This window comes from Pollachius pollachius, assembly GCF_949987615.1.
Source record: "Pollachius pollachius genome assembly, chromosome: 1".
Taxonomy (NCBI): domain Eukaryota; kingdom Metazoa; phylum Chordata; class Actinopteri; order Gadiformes; family Gadidae; genus Pollachius; species Pollachius pollachius.
In genome coordinates this window covers 1,500,976-1,525,975 of record NC_136934.1, presented here as the reverse complement: position 1 = coordinate 1,525,975, position 25,000 = coordinate 1,500,976, and the positions used below count along the sequence as shown (strand labels likewise).

General features: G+C 53.5%; 2 protein-coding genes across 4 annotated transcripts in view; both read left to right on the top strand.

The window, feature by feature from the left end:
* The window catches only part of epg5 (ectopic P-granules autophagy protein 5 homolog (C. elegans)), a 35,087-nt gene extending 17,304 nt beyond the window's left edge, over positions 1–17,783 (top strand). The window contains exons 29-47 of one of the 3 annotated variants that reach the window (XR_013811701.1): positions 1–33; positions 318–460; positions 1,535–1,691; positions 2,100–2,294; positions 2,995–3,208; positions 4,679–4,866; positions 6,066–6,273; positions 6,649–6,724; positions 7,473–7,576; positions 8,170–8,345; positions 9,129–9,350; positions 9,702–9,911; positions 10,608–10,782; positions 11,908–12,150; positions 12,610–12,823; positions 13,334–13,546; positions 13,850–13,964; positions 15,294–15,700; positions 15,831–17,783. The exon at positions 1–33 is cut by the window's left edge and continues 130 nt beyond it. Coding sequence is in view for 2 of the 3 variants with exons in the window: in XM_079732212.1 (XP_079588338.1) it covers positions 1–33; positions 318–460; positions 1,535–1,691; positions 2,100–2,294; positions 2,995–3,208; positions 4,679–4,866; positions 6,066–6,273; positions 6,649–6,724; positions 7,473–7,576; positions 8,170–8,345; positions 9,129–9,350; positions 9,702–9,911; positions 10,608–10,782; positions 11,908–12,150; positions 12,610–12,823; positions 13,334–13,546; positions 13,850–13,964; positions 15,294–15,476 (3,069 nt within the window). In the remaining variant the exon portion in view is untranslated. Of the gene's footprint in view, positions 34–317; positions 461–1,534; positions 1,692–2,099; positions 2,295–2,994; positions 3,209–4,678; positions 4,867–6,065; positions 6,274–6,648; positions 6,725–7,472; positions 7,577–8,169; positions 8,346–9,128; positions 9,351–9,701; positions 9,912–10,607; positions 10,783–11,907; positions 12,151–12,609; positions 12,824–13,333; positions 13,547–13,849; positions 13,965–15,293 lie in introns of all 3 variants that reach the window. The other 2 variants (XM_079732213.1, XM_079732212.1) reach the window with 2 other exon arrangements.
* Positions 17,784–20,236: 2,453 nt separating this feature from the next.
* The window catches only part of dnajb5 (DnaJ heat shock protein family (Hsp40) member B5), a gene marked incomplete at both ends in the record, with an annotated part of 8,452 nt that continues 3,688 nt past the window's right edge, over positions 20,237–25,000 (top strand). Inside the window, 2 exons of the mRNA XM_079729499.1 lie at positions 20,237–20,447; positions 22,619–23,313. Coding sequence (XP_079585625.1) covers positions 20,237–20,447; positions 22,619–23,313 — 906 coding nt within the window. The remainder of the gene's footprint in view (positions 20,448–22,618; positions 23,314–25,000) is intronic.

The window sequence follows — 25,000 nt, the reverse complement described above, 5'->3', positions numbered from 1 at the left end:
CCCTGCCAGGGGGGCGCCAACATCACCGTCACGGTACGGCACGCACACGCACACACACGAACCCGCACACGCACAGGCGCACACACACGAACGTGCACACACATGCGCACACATATGCATAAACACACACGTACACACGCATAAACACATGCATGTACACACACACGCAGACGCGCAGACATGCACACATTCACAAATGGGATATCCTGAGTGAAGTGTGTTAATGCGTATGGTGTGTGTGTGTGTGTGTGTGTGTGTGTGTGTGTGTGTGTGTGTGTGTGTGCATCTGTGTGTGCGTGTGTGTGTGTCCTGTGCAGTGTGAGTGTGTCCAGAAGCAGGAGGCGGTGCAGACCCAGATCGTGTCTCTGCACGCCGACATCAAGAAGGTCCAGGCGGACGCCGTGGCCCCGCCCCCCCAGGCCCTGGCCCAGGCCGCCGTGCACACGGAGAACTTCATCACGTCTGTACAACACACCTGTTGAAACACCTGTGGACACACCTGCTGATACACCTGTTGACACACCTGTGGACACACCTGCTGATACACCTGTTGACACACCTGTGGACACACCTGCTGATACACCTGTTGATACACCTGTGGACACACCTGCTGATACACCTGCTGATACACCTGCTGATACACCTGCTGATACACCTGTTGATACACCTGCTGATACACCTGTCGATACACCTGCTGATACACCTGTCGATACACCTGCTGATACACCTGTTGATACACCTGCTGACACACCTGTTGATACACGAGGTTGATACACCTGTGGATACACCTGTTGATACACCTGTGGATACACCTGCTGACACACCTGCTGACACACCTGTTGATACACCTGTGGACACACCTGCTGATACACCTCTTGATACACCTGTTGACACACCTGCTGACACACCTGCTGACACACCTGCTGATACACCTGTTGACACACCTGTGGAGACACCTGCTGACACACCTGCTGACACACCTGTTGATACACCTGCTGATACACCTGTTAATACACCTGTTGACACACCTGTGGACACACCTGCTGATACACCTGCTGATACACCCGTTGATACACCTGTTGATACACCTGCTGATACACCCGTTGACACACCTGCTGATACACCCGTTGACACACCTGCTGATACACCTTCTGATACACCTGCTGACACACCTGTGGACACACCTGCTGATACACCTTCTGATACACCTGTTGACCCACCTGCTGATACACCTGCTGATACACCCGTTGATACACCTTCTGATACACCTGTTGACCCACCTGTTGACACACCTGTTGATACACCTTCTGATACACCTGTTGACACACCTGCTGACACACCTGTTGATACACCTTCTGATACACCTGTTGACACACCTGCTGACACACCTGCTGATACACCTGTTGACACACCTGTTGATACACCTGTGGACACACCTGCTGATACACCTGTTGACACACCTGTTGATACACCTGTTGATACACCTGCTGATACACCTGTTGACACACCTGCTGACACACCTTTGTGTGTGCAGAGCCCTGGTGAACCTGTACAAGGTGCAGCGGAGCCCTGCGGTGCAGCAGGTGGGGGTGAGCTCCTTCTACCAGGTGGTGTCGTTTGTGTGCGCCGACACGCTGCGGCACCCGCCCACCCGCCAGTACCTGTCCTCCTGCGTGGAGATCCTGGGACAGGTAGACCGGGGGGGCACTTTAACTACACCAACACACTAACGGAAAAACATACCGGGTGTCTGTGTGTGTCAGTGTGTCTGTCTGTCTGTCTGTGTCTGTATGTGTGTGTGTGTCTGTCTGTGTGTCTGTAAATATCTGGAAATTATGTTAATTCAGAATTCAAATTAATCATTTCAAAACGTGTGTGTGTGTGCATGTGTACTTGTGCGTCTGTGTCTGTGTGTGTGTGTGTGTGTGTGTGTGTGTGTGTCTGTGCCTCTGTGTGTGTCTGTGCCTGTGTGTGTGTGTGTGTGTGTGTGCGTGTTTGTGCGTGTGTGTGTGTCTGTGCCTCTGTGTGTGTCTGTGCCTGTGTGTGTGTGTGTGTGTGTGTGTGTGTGTGTGTGTGTGTGTGTGTGTGTGTGTCTGTAGGTGTTCATCCAGGGAACGGCGGCCGAGTGCGGCCGCGTCCTGACGGCCATCTTGGAGCAGAGACGCCTGTGTCCCCTCATCTCCCCCTTTTTCACCCCCAACGCTGCGCCCAATCAGGTGGTCTCCCTCTACCAGGACGTGGTGACATCACTGCACCCCGACAGCGCTGACGTCATCTTCATGCTGCTCACCAAGGTGGGGGTCATGTCTAGTCCACTGTGTTCTCGCAGGCCTTTTCCCCCTGGCTGCCATCTTGGCTCTAAACGCTAGCTAACTGACTGCAGGGTTTTGCATTTAGCTAGCGAGCGCCAACAGCTAGCGAGCGCCAACAGCTAGCGAGCGCCAACAGCTAGCTAGCGCGTAGAAACAGGATGGCATCAAGCTATGTCAATAAGGCCCATGATGACAGGGCACCAGGTAAGTTGGTTCACAGGTCCAATAATCCACAGGGGAGAGAGACAGAAGCTAGATATTTACATTTACATTTACATTTAGGGCATTCAGCAGACGCTTTTACCGCTGTCGGTACATTAAGGATGTTCATAGAACCAAGTGCCAAACAATAACAGTCGCTAGGTTAACCCATTGCCCGTGCACAACAAAGATAGATAGGATAAGATGCTACACCATGCTAAGTACTAATTTAAAGTGAAAGGACGTACAACATACAATAAATTCGTAAGAGGGATGTTGGGGGGTAAGGGGGGAGAATATGCAGAGTCGAGGTGACCTCTGAACAGACATGCACACAAATGCACCTGTTTGCATGCCCATACCCCACACAAACATCTAAATGAAGCTAAATAAACCAAGTCTGACGCAATAGAAGGAATCCTCAGATTCATTCATTCATACCCTACTAGACCCCCTGACCTGCTGCTCCCCTCCTCCCCAGTTCGACCTCCCCCAGTGGCTGAGCGAGTCGCAGCCCTCCTTCTCGGAGCGGAGCCGGCTGCTGGAGCTGGTCCACGGGGCGCTGTGTGTGTGCGGGCCGGACCCCGAGCCCGACCTGCTGGCCCCCTTCCACCTGTTCACCCGCCACTGGGTCAAGCTGCTGCGCCACCACTTCCCCGACCACTACAGCGACGGCCTGCGCCTCCTCATGACCAGTGAGCCGAAAGAACCGCCGCTGTTCTATTGCATTACATCAGTTCACTTCACTTCACTTCAATTCAGTTCAATTCAGTTCAATTCAGTTCAATTCAGTTCAATTCAATTCAGTTCACTTCACTTCACTTCACTTCACTTCACTTCACTTCACTTCAGTTCAGTTCAGTTCAGTTCAGTTCAGTTCAGTTCACTTCACTTCACTTCAATTCAATTCACTTCACTTCAGTTCAGTTCAATTCACTTCACTTCACTTCACTTCACTTCACTTCACTTCACTTCACTTCACTTCACTTCACTTCACTTCACTTCACTTCAATTGTATGTGTAGCCCTTAATCACAGGTCCAGTCTCAAAGGGCTGAACAGGCCGTATATTCATGACACCTCCCTGACCCTAGACCCCCACGAGAGCAAGAAAAAACTCCCTTAATTAGCAAGGAAGAAACCTAGAGAAGGAACGCAGAGTGGGTGATCCCTAAAGGAGTAGAACCCTGTTGTCAAAACGGAGCATGAGAGTAGTAGTATATATTTCATGCAGTACAATTCACTCACCTCGAACAAGACTTACGTCTATTTGTGGTTTGATATTGATATACGTGGATGAGGGCTCTGGGCATTATGGTCGGGGGGGGGGGGGGGGGGGTCTCTAACTAGCCAATAACTGGTCACTTACTGGTTCACGAACTGGTCACTAACTGGGCGACGGTGTCAGCTTCAGGGGTCTTAACATGTGGTCTGTGAGGCCCATTGAGACTAGGTGGGACTAAAGGGCTGTGCTTGCCTTGCAGCGCAGCATGCAGTGTTGCATGTTGGGAAGCATGAGCACTCAGCAGAGCAGCTTGGGTCCAGCTCCTACGAGGCGATGTCGACGCCGCTAGTACATGTTCTCAGAGATGTGTATCAGGTTTATGGTGTGATCCAGATGCCTCAGACACCAGCCTTCAGAGTTGCAAGTGGGGAAATCTCCCAGCTTCCTTGCGGCATTTCACGGAGACACGCCCCCTTCTGGTCGAGCCCCCTCGGAATTCTGGGAGTATGCTCAGTTCAGTGATGACGCTCTCAACAAAAATGGCTGCGCACGTGAAGAGATTTATTGTATTTGTACCACGTCGGTCATTTTAATGTCGAGTTTAAATGCTCTAACACACTTTGATTACTTTGCTACTTTATTCTGGTCTTTAATTTATGCCTTGCACTATCTTGCTGTGCGTGCAATACAATGTAAAGTTGTGTTGTTTGTTTCGAGAAGAGAGGGTTAATGTAGCTAACAATAACAACGACTAGCCAATTTCATGACACGATCACAAAGGCCAACGGGAACGCTATAAGTGCTACGAGACAGGAAATGATGTCACAAGTGCAACTCGGAAGGCTGGTGTCCGAGGCAACTGGAACACACCATTAGCTCCAGACTCTGGGTTTGAACCGTGACGTCTCACCACGGCTCCCTGTCCCGTGCCCCCCCCCCAGGCTCCTCGGACCAGCTGCTGGCCCCCGAGTGCTGGAAGGAGACCCTCCGCCTGCTGGGCTGCCTGCCCCCACCCCGGAGCCCCAGGGGCCCCACGGAGCCAGGGGCCAGCGGGGCCGACCCCCAGGGCCCGGCCGGGGGGTCCGCTGCCGCCCACTACAGGACCTCCGTCAGCCTCTCCCCCCAGCAGGTGAGAGGAGGGGGCCGCGTCATGGAGTGGTGTTAATGGAGTGGTGTTAATGGAGTGGTGTTAATGGAGTGGTGTTAATGGAGTGGTGTTAAGCATGGGCTAAAGTTGGGCGATTTATCGATTTTTAATTGTAATTCAAATTTATGGTCAATAATCGAAAAAATTTTTCGAAAGAAAATCGATTATTGAAAAATATATAATAATATGTATGCCTTAAGTCTTAATTGATATGCCTTAAGTCTGTGGCAACCAAATTTAGCTTTTGTTAATCATTGTTATTCTTCAAATAAAAATCAAAACTAAAAAAATGTATATATTTGTCATGTATAGAAAAAAAATTGATTGCAATCGATAATAGGGTTTGGTTTGAAAAAATCTGAGATTTTATTTGTAGGCCATATCGCCGAGCCCTAGCGCAGGCCAGACATATGTTGTGGCAGTACAAGTGTTATGCATTAGAAATTACACAATTTAAAAAAACACAATGTACGTTTTAAAAGGTTAAGTACCGACTGGCAATCTTTAAAGAATCGCTAATCTGTAAAAAGAAAAACATTGGAAAAACTGTTGGAATACCATATACTGATGCATTTACATTAGGGCTGCTAGATTATGGTAAAAATCATAATCACGATTAGTTTGGTCATTATTGAAATAACGATTATTCAAACGATTACTTTTGAGTTTGAAAACATGTTGTATTTATTCAGCATGTCTCTCCGATTTTTTTTTGTAACTGAGAACTTTGAAATTTCGCCTTAAAAAAATATAAAAAATGGTGAAAAAGAAAATGATCCAATCTAAAATGATACACAGATATGTACCCAACTGCTCTGCCCTTTCTATAAAACATTAAAAAAATGCTCGATAAGGTTAATTTTGTGATCGTTTGACACTAAAATCGCGATCAAAATTCGATTAATCGCCCAGCCCTAATTTACATTTAGGGTATTTAGCCAACCCTTTAATCCAAAGCGTCTTACAACGGTCCAAGCACACATTCACTTGCCAACGGCGGCGTCGACCACGCAGGGCGACAGCCGGCTCGTCAGGGGCAGTTAGGGCGAGGCGTCTCGCTCAGGGACACCCCAACACTTTAGCCGGGATCGAACCAGCAACCTTGTGGTTACCAGTCAGCCCGCTCTGCCTCCTGAGCTGCTGCCTGCCCCCTGACGTCCTGTGTGTGTTTTATGTAACAGGCGGCCGAGACGGTGGACTGGCTGAGCGACTACTTCCTGCGCGGCCGCCTCAGTAAGCCCGAGCTGCGCAGCTTCGGGCTGTACTCAGCGTGGACGCCCTACGTGGACGACGTGGTCACCTTCTGGGGCCACCTGGGGGCCTCCCTGCTCAACACGCAGCTCAGCAGCTGCTCAAGGGAGCCAGTGGGCAGCGCCAAGGTCCTGGCAGGTAAACATCGCACACCAAACGATTTCTAGTAAAGGTTTTTTCAAAGTAAAGGTTTTTTCAAAGTAAAGGTTTTTTCAAAGTAAAGGTTTGACTGACTCACTGCTGTCCAGCCACCACCTCTCTCTCCTTCTCCCGCAGATAATGTGGACTTTTATTTTTGCATCTACCTTTGTACTCTAAGGACTGTGTGTCTAGACGTGGATTCAGCCTATTTGTAGCAGTTCTATTGTTTTCAACTCTCTTCTATTCTACTGGCTGCAGTAGCTCCTGTGTTTCCCATCTGATCAATAAGTTATCTTTAGATCGATCTGTGTCTCCCTGCTGGAGTCTCTAAAGGTGCAAGTTGTTTTCTAAACCCTGAAACGTGTTTTCCAGCGGTGAACTCGGTGCACAGTAAGATGGTGGATTTGTTCAAGCCTTGGATCTTCCCCCTGGACACCGATGACCCCAGGTAAAGAGGGGGTGTGGGGGCACTCTGTCAGCGTCCTGCTGTCTGTCAGTACTGTTTATCGATGCAGGGAACTGTGTTCAGGGTAGAGGTCTCGCCACAATAAGTTCTACTGAAAAGAGCCCTTGACTGTCCTACTCAATGGATCAGTACAGGTAAATTAAAACACAGATCTGAGCCAGAACAGCCGTGAGATCAGCTAGAACGTGGAGGGGATGCCCAGGTCAGGGGGCTAGTTCAGGGTAGGGGGGTCCACCCACAGACCTTTAGTCTATGACAAGATACCCCTTAAACTACTGAAGATGCATTGCATCGTAGGGCTGCTCGATTATGGGAGAATTCATAATCACGATTATTTTGGTCAATATTGAAATCATGATTATTCAAACGATTATTTTTGAGTTTGAAAACATTATGTATATATTCAGCATGTCTATCCCAAAAAACACTTTGTAACTTAGAACTTTGAAATTAAAAAAATGCACAAAATGGTCAAAAAGAAAATGTTCGAATCTAAAATAATGTACACATATCTATCCAGCTGTTATGCACTTTCTATAAAACATTTAATGAAAAAAAATCGAAAACTCGATTATATTAGTTTTGTTTGACGCAAAAATCGAAATCGCAATCAAAATGCGATTAATCGGCCAGCCCTATTGCATCGTAGAAACCCGCTCTGCATCATATACACAAGATAGCCTGCTCCTTCAGCGAGTCCCCCTCACACGGTCCTGATGCTGTTCCCTAGCAACCCCAGGTGCTACCCCTGGCTGGAGACGGATGCTGCTGCGGCGGGCCGCCTGGTGGGCCTGTACGTCCAGCTCACCGACACGCTGCACGGAAAGTTCAGAGGTCAGTCCCCCACACCGCTGAGGTCACACAGGACCTGACGCTCTGTCAGAACGGAACAACGTGTACCAATCCTGAAAGGGTGAAGGACGGGGAGGTCGTCCCCATGGTTACACAACGACCTCCTCGGGGCCCTCACTTGAGGTTGTCATTTTATGCAACGGTAATTGGGCAATTAGTGTTTCACTGGAGATGCTGTCCCTGGCATTTGATTCATCGTGTGTGTGTGTGTGTGTGTGTGTGTGTGTGTGTGTGTGTGTGTGTCCGTCTGTGTGTGCGTGCTTGTGTGTGCACATAGACTTTACTTTTCCCCCCCTTACCCCTCTACCTCCTTCTACGCACTTACTGTATGTTGTTCATCCTGGCACTTAAATATAGCATTGTGTAGCGTCTTACCCCAGCTGTCTCTGGTGTAGACGGGGAATGGGTTAACCTGGTGATGGTTAGTGACTGCACTTGGCTCTATGAACATCCTTACTGTACCAACAGAGATATATTGTTGTTTCTCTTTCTTCTGATAGATGTACTTATTGTAAGTCGCTGTGGATAAGGGCGTCTGCTAAACGCCCTGAATGTAAATGCGTGTGTGTTCCCAGAGCGTCTGCTGCCGGGCCAGCGGGGGGCGCTGTGGCTGTGCATGACGAGGTACTGCGAGAGCTGCACTTCCCCCCGCACCCCTGACTACCTGCTGTACCTTCACCACACACACCTGCGCAGCCTGCCCTGGGCCCAGCTGCACCCCGACACACAGCTGATGGAGCAGCTCTTCAAGGTAGGGCCTCCACCGTCACCTCCACTTCCACCTCCACCTACACCGTCACCTGTAACATCACCTCCACCTCCACCGTCACCTATACCGTCACCTCCACCTCCACCTACACCGTCACCTCCACCTACACCTACATGTCACCTACACCTCCACCTACACCGTCACCTATACCGTCACCTGGGACCCACTCGCTGTGGAGCCGCTGCTGGTGGAAGACTTTACAGAGCCCTCTGGGGGGGGGGCGTTTGGAGAAAGGTTGGCTATCTCTACCGAGCCCCCTGCCCCACCACTAATAAACATCTATTATAGAGCACTTTGCTCTTCTCCCCGAGTCCATCCATTAGTCAACGATGGCCTTCAGAGGAGACACAAAGTAGGGACACAAAGTAGGAGACACAAAGTAGGAGACACAAAGTAAGGAGACACAAAGTAGGAGACACAAAGTAGGAGACACAAAGTAAGGAGACACAAAGTAGGAGACACAAAGTAGGAGACACAAAGTAAGGAGACACAAAGTAGGAGACACAAAGTAGGAGAGACACAAAGTAGGAGACACAAAGTGGGAGACACAAAGTAAGGAGACACAAAGTAGGAGACACAAAGTAAGGAGACACAAAGTAGGAGACACAAAGTAGGAGACACAAAGTAAGGAGACACAAAGTAGGAGACACAAAGTGGGAGACACAAAGTAAGGAGACACAAAGTAAGGAGACACAAAGTAGGAGACACAAAGTAGGAGACACAAAGTAGGAGACACAACGTCTGCTCCGTTCTGTCCGTGTTCAGGTGGAGAGAGGGAGTCCCAAGAGCTGCTTCCTGTTCCTGGGGGAGGTGCTCTGCGGGGTGAACTGGGTCAGCGTGCTGAGCGAGCACTTCCAGCCCCTGCCGGCCCGCGCCCCCTCGGCCTACCCCGCCCTGCCCCCCCAGGGGGACCCCCACACCATGCTGGTCTACCTGCTGCACATGCTGGTGTTCCTCACCAAGGAGGAGCCGCTCCTCAGGCAGCCGGTGAGTCCACCCTTCATCACTGTACCTGTGATGAAGGGCTTTACAAATGGAATTAAATTAAATTAAATTGAGACCCCTGGCTCGCCGCGCTGAAGACCCTTAGCTCACCACTAGAGGAAGGACCATTCCTTTGTAAGACATTTGTGACTCCCATAGGGAGAAGGGTCACGTGACCCGAGGGTCATGTGACTGGAGGGTCATGTGACTGGAGGGTCAAGTCTCATCACCCTCCAGCGGCGGTTTAAGTGCGACATACAACACCAATCAATCAAGGCTTGTTCAATTAGCTGGTGATGTAGTGAAGAGGATTGTCGTGACTCCCCCCTCCCTGCCTCTTGGTCTCACCCAAAGGACTCCCCCCTGCTCAGCCTGTTGGTGCAGTCCTCCTGCCTGCCCTGGGATGAGGTGGACCTGCCCTCGTACCAGGGCATCATGGGGTACGTGGGGACGCACTACCCCCCCTCCCTGCTGCTCAGCACCGACTCCGCCCCCCAGCTGCTGGTCCAATCGCTGCGCAGCGCTGCCGGACTCTGGCCCCGCCCCCACGGGACCACAAACAGGGTGAGATGGGAGGAGCCTGGCTCAGTGCTACCCCAACGTGGGGTCGGGCCCCTCGGGGTCCCCTGATACACACAGGGGCCACAGGGGACCCCTATAAGATAGAGATATGTATAGATAGAGATACGTATAAATATAGACATGCATAGATGTATGGTTATATATTAGATAGTACATTCTTCATTGACTGACTCCCCCGCTGTGGGCAGATCAGGATGCAGCTTCCTCTTTGTTTTCGGTAGCGTTGTGCTTCTAGACCTCCGACAGACAGATCTGCGGTGTGGGAGTTTGTTCGATCAATACAATATGATCTACCACACTCCGACTCACAGCCCTACGGTTTAGACACTCCCGTCGGCCCGATTCATACCCAATATTCCCACAATATATGTGGGATTCAGGGTTTGTAGAAAGGCGCTGTCCATACAAACAGACTCTGAGTCTAATGAAACGTAACCACGCGCAAACAAACCACTTATTGGTTGCAGCTGATGGTGTAAAACCTCCACTTGTGTGGGGAGCAAGCAGATGCAGGGGATGGGGTTGCAAGATTTCTCTGTGGTCCAAAAATGTGGGATCACGGCCCCCCGAAAGGTCGTGACCCACTGAGGGTCTACCAAGACACACCCCCACGGTCAGCAGTACAAGTTATGTCATCCTAATCATTGTCCTGCCCTTCCCCCCCGCTGCCTCTATCAGCCTGCTGTGTCTGCCTCTGTTTCCCAGGAGGCCACGGTGAAAGCAGGGGTGTGTGTTAGCTGGTGCGTCCAGTCGCTGGTCACTCTGGAGCAGGGAGGCGGCAGCATCAGCCTGGCCGGCCTGAAGGCCCAGCTGGAGGGCCTGCTGGAGAGCGTCATCGCCTTCAACCCCCCCGGTAATGGAGACGCCAGGCCCTGACATGCTAACGTTGCATATATGCTAACGTAGCATATATATGCTAACGTAGCGGTCACTGCGATGTGTGGGCGGAGGGTTCAACGACCCCAGGACTTCTGGCGGTGTCCTTGTTCGCCCTGCCTGAGCGGTCAAACCGATCAATCTCTCAAAGTCTTGCTTCATCAAATCAACAGAAAACCGGACTCAGTGGTGCATTTTACAGAAACCAAATATAGACAGATACATCTCTATTTATAAATAGTGATATCTTCCTGAAGTCCATCCATTTGTCAACAATGACCTTCAGAGTCCAAAGGCACACGGAAACACAAAGTATAGGAGCTCAACGTCTGCTCATGTTCACGGGATGTGACTGTCAGCCTACTGGAACGTATGCTCGACTCTCGTCCCCAGCGTTCAGAGCGCTTCTGGCTGTGATTGGTCCCCTCAGGATGAGTGAGTCAGGTGGTGCACCAGTAACCAATAGGAAGGGTTCTCACTCCGGCCACTTTGCAGACCTCGCGGCGGACACAGCCACTGGAGAGGTGGAGAGTGATTAGAAGCCTCCTGCTGGTAATCATACTGCACCTCTCCAGTGGGCCGACATTACAAAGATGAAATAATAAATAATAATCATCATGTCGGATTTAATTGGAATGTTACCTGTTGTTGGACTTGTAGGGGGTTTCCTTCACCAATCAAACTTCGGTCTTCTCTCCTCCCTGTTGCCACATGGAGGAGAGATACGCGTTAGAAACTAGTGTCAATTTTAAATAATGTAGCATAAAGTTATAACTGTCTACCTCATGTACTGTTTACACGGCTACTGCTCATATTGTGTGTGTGTTTGTGGATATATTAGACTTATTTCTTTTTCTGCGTTTTTTACTGGTCTGGTTTAACTGGTCATACACCGGCCACTAACTGGGCGACTGACACCCAGTTCATAACATGCATCGCACAGCCAATCAGAGCTGTCCCAGTAGGCCCAGAGGCGCGGAGGCTCAGCCACCATCGTGTCTCTGCGCCGGCCGTCGATGTTCAATTAACTGATATTTATGTCAAAGTCAGATCTCTGTAGATCTTCCATACGCCGTCCTAAAGGTTTTCCTCCCCTCCCCAGAGACGGGCCTGGAGCAGAGACACATGGCGCTGTGTGGCCTGTTCAGCCAATCCCTGTCCCTGCTCAACCGAGTGGGCGTGTCCACGGGCGAGGCCCTCGCCGCCCATGTCATTTCCTGGCTGGACAGGAAGGGGCGGGCCTTCCCCATCCTGCCGCTGCTCACCGCCTGCTCCCAGGCTCTGGCCTCTGTCCGTCACATGACCCGCATCATGGAGGCCTGTGTCACCGCCTACTTCGACCACGGTGCGCCCGCAGGGGGCGGCTGTCCACGTTCACACTAGCATTAACAGTCAGGGTCGCAGTCAGACGCCTTTATCCAAAGCGACGTACATTCAGTAAATTCTTCAGAAGAAAGAGAAACCACAATATACCTCTGTGGGTACAGTAAGGATGTTCGTAGGACCAAGTGCCAAGCACTGACCATCACTAGGTCAACCCATTCCCCGTACACAACAAAGACAGCTAGGATAGGATGCTACACAATGCTGTACGTTTTTTTAGTGCCAGGACGTACAACATACAATAAGTGGGTAAGAGGGGTTTGTGGGGTGGGGATGGGGTAAGGGGGGAGGCTATGCAGAGTCCAGGTGAACTCTGAACAAGTGAGTCTTGAGTCTTTTTCTGAAGCTGGATGTTGAACAGAAGGCCAGTCACAAAGGGATGTGTTCTGATTGGTCGGCTTGTGATCGTTCTCCTCTCCAGCGGAGGACGAGTCTGCGGGGTGGGGGCCCGTGTTGGCGTCCCTTCAGGTGCCCGAGCTCACCATGGAGGACTTCCTGTCCGAGAGCCAATCGGGAGGCTGCTTCCTGACCCTCTACGCCTTCGTCCTGCAGCGGCTCAACGCGGAACACACAGCGGCCAATGACAGGAGGACGTTGGCTCTGCTCAGCTCGTGGACCAATCAGGTCTACCCGAGGTGGGTCCTGCGCTCCAGACGTCACATCCTCTTAATGTGGTTCCGTCCTTCCAGCCAGGGTTCTTCTTCAGAACTTTAACTGACTTACATCTCAGGCTCCAACCCGCTGTGAAGCACGTTCTCCCGTCAGCATTAACTAGAGCAGTGGTTCCCAAATGGGGGTACGCGGACCCCTGGGGGTACTTTGGGCGTACTGAGAAAGCTTAGAAAAAATATATATATATGAAAAGAACATGAACTGTAATTTTCTATTCTGTTGGCTAAGAGATTAGTGGCATGAAGCACAGGCCCAGGTTTCTCACTAAATTGTATTTTAGTATTTGCACCCTAGTATCTGCATGTTCACAGTGCCAGATAGACCACCAACACTCCCAAAGTGTTTTGTGCCGGTAAAGGGGGTATATCTTCGAGGGGGGGTACACTAGGAGGGACCACCGAGCGAGAGGCTCCGGGGGGAGCGGCGGGACATTCCTCTGGGTATTAAAGTGTTGCTGCTCGCGTTCCCCCCAGCGGGCCAGGGGACGAGGCCAAGCTGTTCCTGTGGTGGCACAGGGCCCTGGCCCTGTCGGCGGAGCAGCTGCAGCCCGGGGGGACGGAGGCCCCGGGCGTGGCCCTGGGCCTCCTGAGGCTGACCGCCAGGCTGACCCAGCTGGGGGAAGAGAGGCTGAACTCCGGGCTCCTGGGGGCCATCGGGCTGGGGAAGCGCTCGCCGGTCTCCAACAGGTAAGAGGGTCGCGCCTCGTGTTCCTCTGGGGGCGATACGGTCGCTCCTGCGGTAAATGGGGTGCATTGATACAGCGCTGTTCTAACCAGCGGCCCCTCAAAGCGCTTTACAATGGGATTTACAAAAGGCTTCAGCCAGCTCATCAGGAGCGGTCAGGGGGAGGTGTATCGCTCAGGGACACCTCGACACTCAGGAGCCGGGGATCGAATTAGCAACCTTCTTGTTACAAGTCACCGCTCTACCTCCTGAGCTACTGCTGCCAGCAGGGCTCAGGACACCGTGTCTGCTCCTTGTGTGTCCAGGTTCAGGGTGGTGGTGCGCTGCCTGGCGGTGTTCCTGACGGTGCAGGTGGTGTCGGAGACCCAGCTGCGTCTCCAACCCACCGCTGACCTGGAGCTCTCCGCTAAAGAACTGCAAGTACGCACCGACGAAGCCTTTGTATCGGTGTGGTGTTTTTCCAATCTTAGCACTGTGATAACAAAGAGTTGTCTCAGTACCTTCTGCCCCTGGTCCTAGTGGACAAAGTGTCTCAGTGCCTTCTGCCCCTGGTCCTAGTGGACAAAGTGTCTCAGTACCTTCTGACCCTGGTCCTAATGAACAAAGTGTCTCAGTACCTTCTGACCCTGGTCCTAGTGGACAAAGTGTCTCAGTACCTTCTGCCCCTGGTCCTAGTGGACAAAGTGTCTCAGTGCCTTCTGCCCCTGGTCCTAGTGAACAAAGTGTCTCAGTACTTTCTGCCCCTGGTCCTAGTGAACAAAGTGTCTCAGTACCTTCTGCCCCTGTTCCTAGTGGACAAAGCGTTGTCTCAGTACCTTCTGCCCCTGGTCCTAGTGAACAAAGTGTCTCAGTACCTTCTGACCCTGGTCCTAGTAAACAAAGTGTCTCAGTACCTTCTGCCCCTGGCTCTAATGAACAAACTGTCTCAGTACCTTCTGCCCCTGGTCCTAGTGAACAAAGTGTCTCAGTACCTTCTGCCCCTGGTCCTAGTGGACAAAGCGTTGTCTCAGTACCTTCTGCCCCTGGTCCTAGTGAACAAAGTGTCTCAGTACCTTCTGACCCTGGTCCTAATGAACAAAGTGTCTCAGTACCTTCTGACCCTGGTCCTAGTGGACAAAGTGTCTCAGTACCTTCTGCCCCTGGTCCTAGTGGACAAAGTGTCTCAGTGCCTTCTGCCCCTGGTCCTAGTGAACAAAGTGTCTCAGTACTTTCTGCCCCTGGTCCTAGTGAACAAAGTGTCTCAGTACCTTCTGCCCCTGTTCCTAGTGGACAAAGCGTTGTCTCAGTACCTTCTGCCCCTGGTCCTAGTGAACAAAGTGTCTCAGTACCTTCTGACCCTGGTCCTAGTAAACAAAGTGTCTCAGTACCTTCTGCCCCTGGCTCTAATGAACAAACTGTCTCAGTACCTTCTGCCCCTGGTCCTAGTGAACAAAGTGTCTCAGTACCTTCTGCCCCTGGTCCTAGTGGACAAAGCGTTGTCTCAGTACCTTCTGCCCCTGGTCCTAGTGAACAAAGTGTCTCAGTACCTTCTGACCCTGGTCCTAATGAACAAAGTGTCTCAGTACCTTCTGCCCCTGGTCCTAGTAAACAAAGTGTCTCAGTACCTTCTGCCCCTGGTTCTAATGAACAAACTGTCTCAGTACCTTCTGACCCTGGTCCTAGTGAACAAAGTGTCTCAGTAACTTCTGCCCCTGGTCCTAGTGGACAAAGCGTTGTCTCAGTACCTTCTGACCCTGGTTCTCCCTGCAGGCCCTGTCCTCGCTGGAGGCCCTGCCCAGCAGTAAGCAGTACGCTGAGCTGGAGGACTCTGTGACCAAGGCCGTCCAGTTCATCCGCTACCCCGGCCACTGCCTGAGAGACGGAGCCAGGCTGCTGACCCTGCTGGCCAACCTGCTCTACCCCGAGCTCAGATACCTGCACATCATTCGCTGATACAGCTCAGGCGTCTAGCAACATTACCGGACGGGCCCCTGTCACTCTGATACTCTGAACCTTGGGGAGTCATTTATCTTTGGTGACATTCCACGTCCATCCTGCTGAGAACCAAACAGGAGCTGCTCCTTTTCCAGTGGAACCACGAAAGATATTGAACTCTTTGATCGGCAGGAATTGCCGTCCAGATGTGTGGACTATTATCTGCCTGTGTTATCAAACCGGTGAGAAGCAAGTTGTTAGGCACTAACGCTGTTTTCAAGCCCTCCATGTTTACTTTATCATTATCTAAGCCTTGATTCTAATCGTTGCCTTTTGATTTGAACGCTTTCCGGCCACGTGTCTTTGCTGCAGGATTGTAGTGCACATATTTATGGATCATCAATACACAGATCTGGGAGAAGCTTCTGGAGCATCGAGGCGTCGATGTGTCCAGCCTACAGATTGGCAGGCCTCACTGACCAATCACCTGCTGGCTTCAAGTCATGGGCATGCCAGTTGAGCCACTTAGAGCCCCACACCCTCACAACATGTTACCTTTCAATCGGCCAGAACAACCAAGTGTTTAGTTGCTGCATTTTAACCACAGAAACACATCTCATGTATGGCCAGAAGTGGTTCTGTTGGTTCTGCCAAAGGTCAGACGTAAACCTGCTGGAAGCCAGTTGGTAGTGCAGAGTGTGGACCTCCTCAGCTGGCCCTGTTTGCTCCTGTGGACCCGAGAACCACCAGCACTGGTTTCACGAGCGCCACTTGGACCGTATCATTGCGCCGGCGGTGTCCAAAAAAATGAGTTTCATTCTCTCTTTGCTAAATGCCGCATATATTAAGATGTGTGCAGCTCACTAAGTAGCAAATGTGTTTCCAACAGTAGGTGTTAAGATAAATTGTATGTTACGTGACTACGGTCAAACATGCACATATTCTCAACACCCCTTCTCCATTCAGAACTTGGGTCAGTCTGTGCAATCCTATGGTGAATTCTACTTGTGCGTCGCAGGTAACGTGGAGAGCAACTCTTCCATGCAGGAGAATAACTGACTCTAGAATCAGCAGTGTGCGCTGTGGCCCGCTTAGAGGAGGCTGTTGATTCAATAAGCGCCCGGGTGACTCAGTGCTTTGGAATGGTTCTCAGGAGCACAGGGACAGTAAGTGCACCAGGAGAGACTGCGAGCCATAGCCCAATATGTTAAGTTTGCTGTCATTGGAAATAATGATGTGTTACTATCGCTGCTGCTTGGAAGGCTGAATGTATGAATGTTTTGTGTGTGTGAGCTGGGACGGCAGGAAAACATGACCTATAGGAGTGAGACTCTTTCACCGCGTGATCTCCGGTGTGAATGAGTGTGTGTGTGTGTGTGTGTGCGCGTGCGTGCGTGCGTGCGTGCGTGCGTGCGTGTGTGCGTGCGTGTGTGTGAGAGAGCGACAGACAGAGAAAGACTGTGAATGTTCTGTGTGTGTGGCATTAGATCCCTTACAAATCATCTAATGCCATTGCGTGTGTGCCCGCGTGCGTACGTGCGTGCGAGCGAGTGAGTGAGTGGTGTGTTTGCGCTCGCGTGTGTTTACGTGTCCTCATCTCAGAACACGTCTGCGAGGCGGCGAGACGGCGGGTCTTTTAAGGTAGCGCTCTCAGCCTCCCGGGTGCTGGGAGAGAGAGGAACAGGGTGAGGTGAGGAGACGGGGGAGACGGGGCTCTGTCTCGCCCTCGCTCTCCACCCCCATCTTCTGATGCCCACCACCACCTCCACCACCACCATCACCTCCACCTCCACCACCACCATCACCAACACCCACCACCACCACCATCCACCACCACCACCAGAATCACCCCCATCACCACCACCATTACCATCCACCACGTAGCCAGTGGGCTGGCGTCTGTTGGTCCCACCCCGCCCCCCCATCTGTCCTCGGGTCAGGTGGGCGGGGGGTGAGAGACGGGCAGCTGTCTCTCATTGGCCGGCGTTTCTGTTGAAGCCGTCAGACGCTCTTCATCCTCGGGAGCCTTTTGGACGCGCTGCGGGGAAACACGGGCCAGACACAACGCCGGCTGGCGGCGCGTTTCTCCTGGTTGTCATGGAGACGGACGACGGGCTCTCACACACACACACAGACACACACACACAGACACACACACACACTCTTAAGAGCCTGCAAGCCTTCGACCGGGGAGGACATCGTGTTCCTCTTTGACACACTGCTCAATATTCAAAGAGACGATTCAAATACAAGATTACAAAAAAACAAAGCCTGACTTGCAAATTGTTTCCTAATAAACAATTAATAAAGAAAACGTGAAACGTCGTTGGCTTTGTTGATGTGGTAGCGGAGTGAAATGACCACAATGCAATGGTCCATCCCCCCTGAGCCCTGCAGTATGTCCCAACACATGGTGGGGGCTGGGGGTGAATGCCAGCGGGCTGGGACCCAGCTGCCGGGACAGGACAGCTGCGCTCTGTCAGCCCTGCTGCGGCATCCCGGACCCCCGCGCTCCACCGCCGCCCGGAGGAACACAGCTCGCACAACGTGACTCGCTATTAAGCTGCTCTTCATCATCGCTGTGTTTTCACCTGTAAGTGGGCGAGGGTGAGCGTGTGTGTGCGGTAATGTGTGTGGTAGAGTGTCTGTGTGTCTGTATTTGTCATTGTGTGTCTGTGTGTGTGTGTGTCTGTCAGTGTGTGTGTGTTGTTTGCCTGTGTGGTGTGTGTAGTTGCTTGTGTGTCTCTGTGTGTGGTGTGTGACGTGTCAGACAGACTCATCGACTGAAACACCCACCGCACCTCACACCTCTTTATCAACAGATGACTCAAATAAACTTGATCTCTCTCTCCGAGGGCGTCTGAGGCAGAGAGCGTGTTCATATGAACATTCACACGGGAACCTCGCATCGTTTACGGTGAATCGTGTTTTGTTAAATATTAAAGCATATATTCAGAGATATATACAAATACAGTCAACAACGACCTCCACGTGACCTCATCTTTGAGTCGGGTTATTCCTGATAAGACTCGATTGATTCTTGACTTAACGGATTCATTTCAACTGATCGAGGCAAATCCATCGCATCGACTGGTCAGCAGTTGATCAGAAGTACTCCGTGATGGTGAAACCCGTGCGGGGGGCGTGTCTTCACACCCTCTTCCCAACTTTCTGTTCTTGGGATTGACGAGGCTGCTCTGAGAAGAGAAGCTGCTCTCATTCCTTTCTGATTTCGCAACGAATCAAATCATTCCCGTGACTACACACACACGCGCGCGTGCGTGCGTTTCTAATTCGGTCGCAGATGGACGGATTTTCCAGCGAATCGTCAGGGGCTGACGGGGGGTCATCCTCTATTTCAGAGGGGGGGGGATCAGAGCAGGCTCCGTGACGTCACGAGGCGCGCGGCGGGGCGGCGGCGGAGGGGGACAGCGCGCGGGGGGGGATGAGCCTCCACACCGACACACTGAGGAGAGGAGGCAGGACCATGGCGGCCGTCTGACAGTCCTCACGCCGCCGGGAGAAAAAAAAGAACATCTGGTAGGACTTTATTATTTACTGCTGTTCTCCGATCTGTCGTTCTGTGAGAAGCGTAATTTGGTTGTTGGGTTTCAGCGCCGCTCCCCGGACCTCTCGCTGACCTCAGATCAGGTAACACACGGTGATCTAAATGTTCTCTGTTCTCCGTGAATGGTCTTGCGGATGTCCGGGCGACGCGGAGACGTGCAGCGGGTTACTGGTTATATTCCGTCTAAACTGGGGGCAGTGGTCGGCGCTGTGCCTTTGTCTGGCTGAGCTCCTAGTCAGCATAGCTCCACTTCTCCACAGAATCCTAAACTACATAACCGCATCGCCCGGGAAGAGGGATACCGACTGATTAAAGCACGTGTACGGAGAGGATGGGTTGTAACGCGGTCCCATTCAGTCCCAGTGTGTAGAACAGACTAATGAGCAAAGCTCCTGTGGTTCTGTCCGTTATCAGGACCCTTAGCAGCAGAGCTGTCGCTAAATGATCCAAACACCCTTTACATTAAATACAGGGGAACAAACGTCGTGATGGATGCCAGAGATTCCTAGTTCTCATCCTGATCTACACGTATACGTGTGGAGAAAAGACCCTCCTGCATCGAGGGCGGAGGGGATTCCATCACTCGCCTCGTCTCCCTCCTCGCGCCGTGGATGCTGAGACGTTCTACTACATCCCCATGGCAACACTTACCAGAGAGAGCTCGCGGCGCTCACAGCGGGGGGTTTCAAACCTCGGCATAGCGCGATGTCTCCATATCGAGCCGAATTAAAATCATGTGGCAGAGAACTGCTCGGAGCGCCCGTCTCATTAGGAGACTGCGGACCTCGGTGAAGCCTCGCTTCAGGTCATCCGGTGCATTATTAGATTATAATTATAACACCTGCATTATGGGGTCAGGGGAGATGAGTTACAGGTACATTGATGACACCGTTTTCATCCAAAAGGAGGGTTTGAAGGTTTGAAAGTTCTCCATGTGCATCATGTAGACACAAAGCAGCCAGAGTTCAGCCACTCTGATGGAGTTAAAACCTACAAGAAGCACAGGCAAGTTGGGGTCGCAAGAATATTCCCGCCCTAAAAACCCCAGGCCCAGACAGGCTGGGGCTCCCCTTGGCTGTAGACCGTAGGAAGTACGCTCTACGGTCTCCTCCAGAACAGGCCCGTCCCCTGACCAGGTTCTCTCTCCACAGCAGCGGGCCTCCGACCCCAGCCCCCAGTGACCGGCGTCCCCGCTCCTCCAGGTCCCGCCATGGGGAAGGACTACTACCAGACCCTGGGGATCCCCAAGGCCTCCAACGAGGAGGAGATCAAGAAAGCGTACCGCCGCATGGCGCTGCGCTTCCACCCCGACAAGAACAAGGAGGCCAACGCCGAGGACAAGTTCAAGGAGGTGGCCGAGGCCTACGAGGTGCTGAGCGACCCCAAGAAGAGGGCGGTCTACGACCAGCTGGGGGAGGAAGGTGAGCCCGGAGGACCCCCGCCACGGGCCCCCTGTGTGTGTGTGTGTGTGTGTGTGTGTGTGTGTGCGTGTGTGTGTGTGTGCGTGTGTGTGTGTGTGTGTGTTTGTGTGTGTTTATCTTGTGTGTTGGTGTGTGTTGTTGTGTTTTTACCATCTGTTGGTGTGTGTTGGTGTGTGTTTACCGTGTGTTGGTGTGTGTTGCTGTTTGTTGTTGTGTGTTTACCGTGTGTGTTGGTGTGTGTTTACCGTGTGTGTTTACCGTGTGTTAGTCTGTGATTTAGCATGTCTTCTGCATGTCTGACGCTGTCGGCTGCTTCTGTCTAATTAGCCGAGCCTGTACCCCAACACTAACACCTCCATAACTCCTGATGCCTTATATGGTTAGTGCACTACAACAGTTTGTGTGTGTGTGTGTGTGTGTGTGTGTGTGTGTGTGCGCTAACAGGCTGACATGTGTAGGAGGTTTCTGTTTAGGTGTTTGTGTGTGGGTGTGTATTGCGCGCAGACGTAAGGAAAGCCTTGCCTGCTCTCTGACGGCAGCTTGTTCTGTTAGACACACACAGAGACCTTCCGGCCCACCACGGCTCCACGCCCCCCCACTGGTACTCACTGTAGTCTCTCTCTCCCCCGCTCGCTCTCGCTCTAACCTCCGCTCTCTCCTCTCTGAGCTCCTGCTGCTCATTCATCACACACCTAGCGCCGGCGGTGACACGCTCGTTCGCGGGTGACGCGTCATGTGACCCGGCCTTGTGTTTTGAAACCGAAGCACATGGCCAGCATCCCATCGCCCGCCGTGTCTGGTCCTCGGTGACATCACGTTGGATCACATGACCATTTTCTATTAGCATGAAGCCTTAAGCAACGTCAGCATCTCCTGAGACGCCCGTCCTTCAGGGGCGGGTGTCTGGGGTTGGGGGCGGCACCTGACTCAAAGATGCCTGCAGGAGACATGGCCGTCCACCACTAGACCACCCCCCCCCCCGCTGCTCATTAACTGATGGGGACGTGACCCATGGGGGTAGGACCAAGGTATTAACCTAACAGTCTGGCTCCCTCTCCCCCCTCCCTCTCTCTCCCCCCTCCCTCTCTCTCCCCTCTCCCCCCTCCCTCTCTCTCCCCCCTCCCTCCCTCCCTCCCTCTCCCCCCTCCCTCTCCCTCCCTCCTCCGCCCCTCTCCCCCCTCTCTCCCTCCCTCCCTCTCCCCCCTCCCTCTCTCTCCCCCCTCCCTCCCTCCCTCTCCTCCCTCTCCCTTCCCCCTCCCCCCTCCCTCTCTCTCCCCCCTCCCTCCCTCCCTCTCCCCCCTCCCTCTCCCTTCCCCCTCCCCTCTCCCCCTCTCTCCCCCCTCCCTCCTCCGCCCCTCTCCCCCCTCCCTCCCTCCCTCTCCCCCCTCTCTCCCTCCCTCCCCCCTCCCCCCCCCTCCCTCCTCCGCCCCTCTCCCCCCTCTCTCCCTCCCTCCCTCTCCCCCCTCCCTCTCCCTCCCCCCTCCGCCCCTCTCTCCCTCCCTCCCTCTCCCCCCTCCCTCTCCCCCCTCCCTCCCCCCTCCCTCTCCCCCCTCCCTCTCCCTCCCCCCTCCGCCCCTCTCTCCCTCCCTCCCTCTCCCCCCTCCCTCTCCCCCCTCCCTCCCTCCCTCCCTCCCTCTCCCCCCTCTCTCCCTCCCTCCCTCTCCCCCCTCCCTCTCCCTCCCCCCTCCGCCCCTCTCTCCCTCCCTCCCTCTCCCCCCTCCCTCTCCCCCCTCCCTCCCTCCCTCCCTCTCCCCCCTCCCTCTCCCTCCCCCCTCCGCCCCTCTCTCCCCCCTCCCTCCTCCGCCCCTCTCCCCCCTCCCTCCCTCCCTCTCCCCCCTCTCTCCCTCCCTCCCCCCTCCCCCCCTCCCTCCCTCCCTCCCTCCCTCTCCCCCCTCTCTCCCTCCCTCCCTCTCCCCCCTCCCTCTCCCTCCCCCCTCCGCCCCTCTCTCCGTCCCTCCCTCTCCCCCCTCCCTCTCCCCCCTCCCTCCCTCCCTCCCTCTCCCCCCTCCCTCTGCCTCCCTCCCTCTCCCCCCTCCCTCTCCCCCCTCCCTCCCTCCCTCCCTCTCCCCCCTCCCTCTCCCTCCCCCCTCCGCCCCTCTCTCCCTCCCTCCCTCTCCCCCCTCCCTCTCCCCCCTCCCTCCCTCCCCCCTCCGCCCCTCCCTCTCCCCCAGGCCTGAAGACGGGGGGCAGTGGCTCCTCCGGGGCCCCGGGGGGCTCCACCTACCACTACACCTTCCACGGCGACCCCCACGCCACCTTCGCCTCCTTCTTCGGGGGCTCCAACCCCTTCGACATGTTCTTCGGCTCGCGGACCCACGCCCCCCCGGGCCGGGCCAACGGCTTCCCGTTCCACGGGGGGGGGGACCACCACCCCGTCAACAACGAGGGCGAGCAGGACATGGCCGACCTCGACGAGGACGACCCCTTCGGACACTTCCGGCAGTTCGGCTTCCCCACGGCGGGGGGCCTGAACAACGGGTTCCCCCCCGGCGAGGGGGGGCGGCGACGACGGGGGGGGCACTCGGACCGCCTGGGGGCGCGCCGGCGGCAGCAGGACCCCCCCGTGCTCCACGAGCTGAAGGTCTCCCTGGAGGAGGTGTTCCACGGCTGCACCAAGCGCATGAAGATCACGCGGCGCCGCCTGAACCCGGACGGCCGGAGCTCACGCACCGAGGACAAGATCCTGAACATCGTCATCAAGAAGGGCTGGAAGGAGGGCACCAAGATCACCTTCCCCAAGGAGGGCGACGAGACCCCCGACAACATCCCCGCCGACATCGCCTTCGTGCTCAAGGACAAGGGCCACGCCCACTTCAAGAGGGACGGCTCCAACATCGTCCACAGCTGCAAGGTCACCCTGAAGGAGGTGAGACGTCCGTCCGTCTGTCTTTCTGTGTGTCTGTGTGTCTGTGTGTCTGTGTGTCTGTGTGTCTGTGTGTATCTGTGTGTGTCTGTGTGTGTGTGTGTGTGTGTGTGTGTGTGTGTGTGTGTGCGGGCGATAGAGAGAGATATTATAGGCCGCAGTGGAGCGTCTCTGGCACAGCGGTGTCACTGAGGACGGAGGAATGTGGTGTCCCCGTGTGACGGCTTCACTCAGCGCACTGCCTAGCTCCCTCGGCCCGGACCACTGGAGACCAGAGGACACTGCTCTGTAGCGCCGGACCCTACACTGTACACCAGACACTGACCAGACACTGACCAGACACTGCACTGTACAGCAGACACTGCACTGTACACTAGATTGTACAATAGACTCTAGTCTGCACAATCGACACTGCACAGTACACTAGACATGTCACAGTACACTACACTCCCTTCACTACACAGCAACACCAATGCATACAGCCAGACACCAATGACTAATGAGTTGAGTCTCACTGAGATTAAAACCTCTTTTCCACCAGCGACTGGGCCAGAGAGTCAGCGCCGCGGCCGATGACGCCTCAGTATTTCATTAGCCGCTCTGACACAGCGGAGCGCTCTGATCCGTCTGTGAAATGAAACACGGCCGTCCGATGAGTCCCGGAGCGCTGCTCCACACGGGGGTGTTTAGAATAGCAGGGGGGCTACAACTGGCTGGGGGGGGGGGGGGAAACAACATGGCCGCCCGGCGGGCTGCCTGGTGGTGCTAAAGGTCGTGGCGGTCCTACCTGCAGTGTGAGTCCCTCTGTTAGGAGGTAGACCGAAGGGGGTCGGGTTACTAGAACGGTGTACTTCAGCAGTTTAACAACCGATCCACCCCCCTCCTGGGTCGATCTGCTCGGACCACCGCAACCGACCAAGGCTGGATATTGGTTACTAACGTCTATGACATCATTGGTGGTTGAACGACTATGTTCAGCACTCTTCTGCGGCGCTTTGGTATTTACAATAACATTTATGGCGTCTAGCAGACGCTTTAATCCAGAGCAGTTTACAATAAGTACATTTTTAAGAAGAAAGAGAAACAACAATATGTCGCTGTCGGTACAGTAAAGATGTACATAGAACCAAGTGCCAAGCACTAACCATCACTAGATAAACCCAGTCCCCGTATACAACACAGATAGCTAGGATAAGATGCTACACAATGCTAATAATATTTTTAAGTGCCAGGACGTACAACATACAATAAGTGTGTACCTTAAGTGCCTTTGAGCATATTGTTTGTGTGTTGTCAAGGAAACATCTGGTCGAGCATTGCATTTGACTGGTGTTGTTAATGATAGATTCCGAGCGCATTATTACATTACCGTTTAAAGGCAGAGGTGTCTTGTTATTGAAGGGTCCTGTCCAATCAGGAGCCGGTATTAAAGAGGAGCTGTTAAAGGGTTGGTCCTCGTCGGGGAACAGGCAGCCTGGATACTGACATCATATGAGACTGGATTTAAAAACAAGACGTGTTGCTGATTAAGTTACGCTGCAAAAAGAATGTTCCCAGAGCCAAGTCTGCTCTGAAGGGTGGTGGTGGTGGAGGAACCTGGTGTCCCTCCACCCACACTCAATAACCTCTAGCCACCACTCAGAACGCTGCTCTGAGATGATGTGGTGGTGGAGGTGGTGGAGGTGGTGGT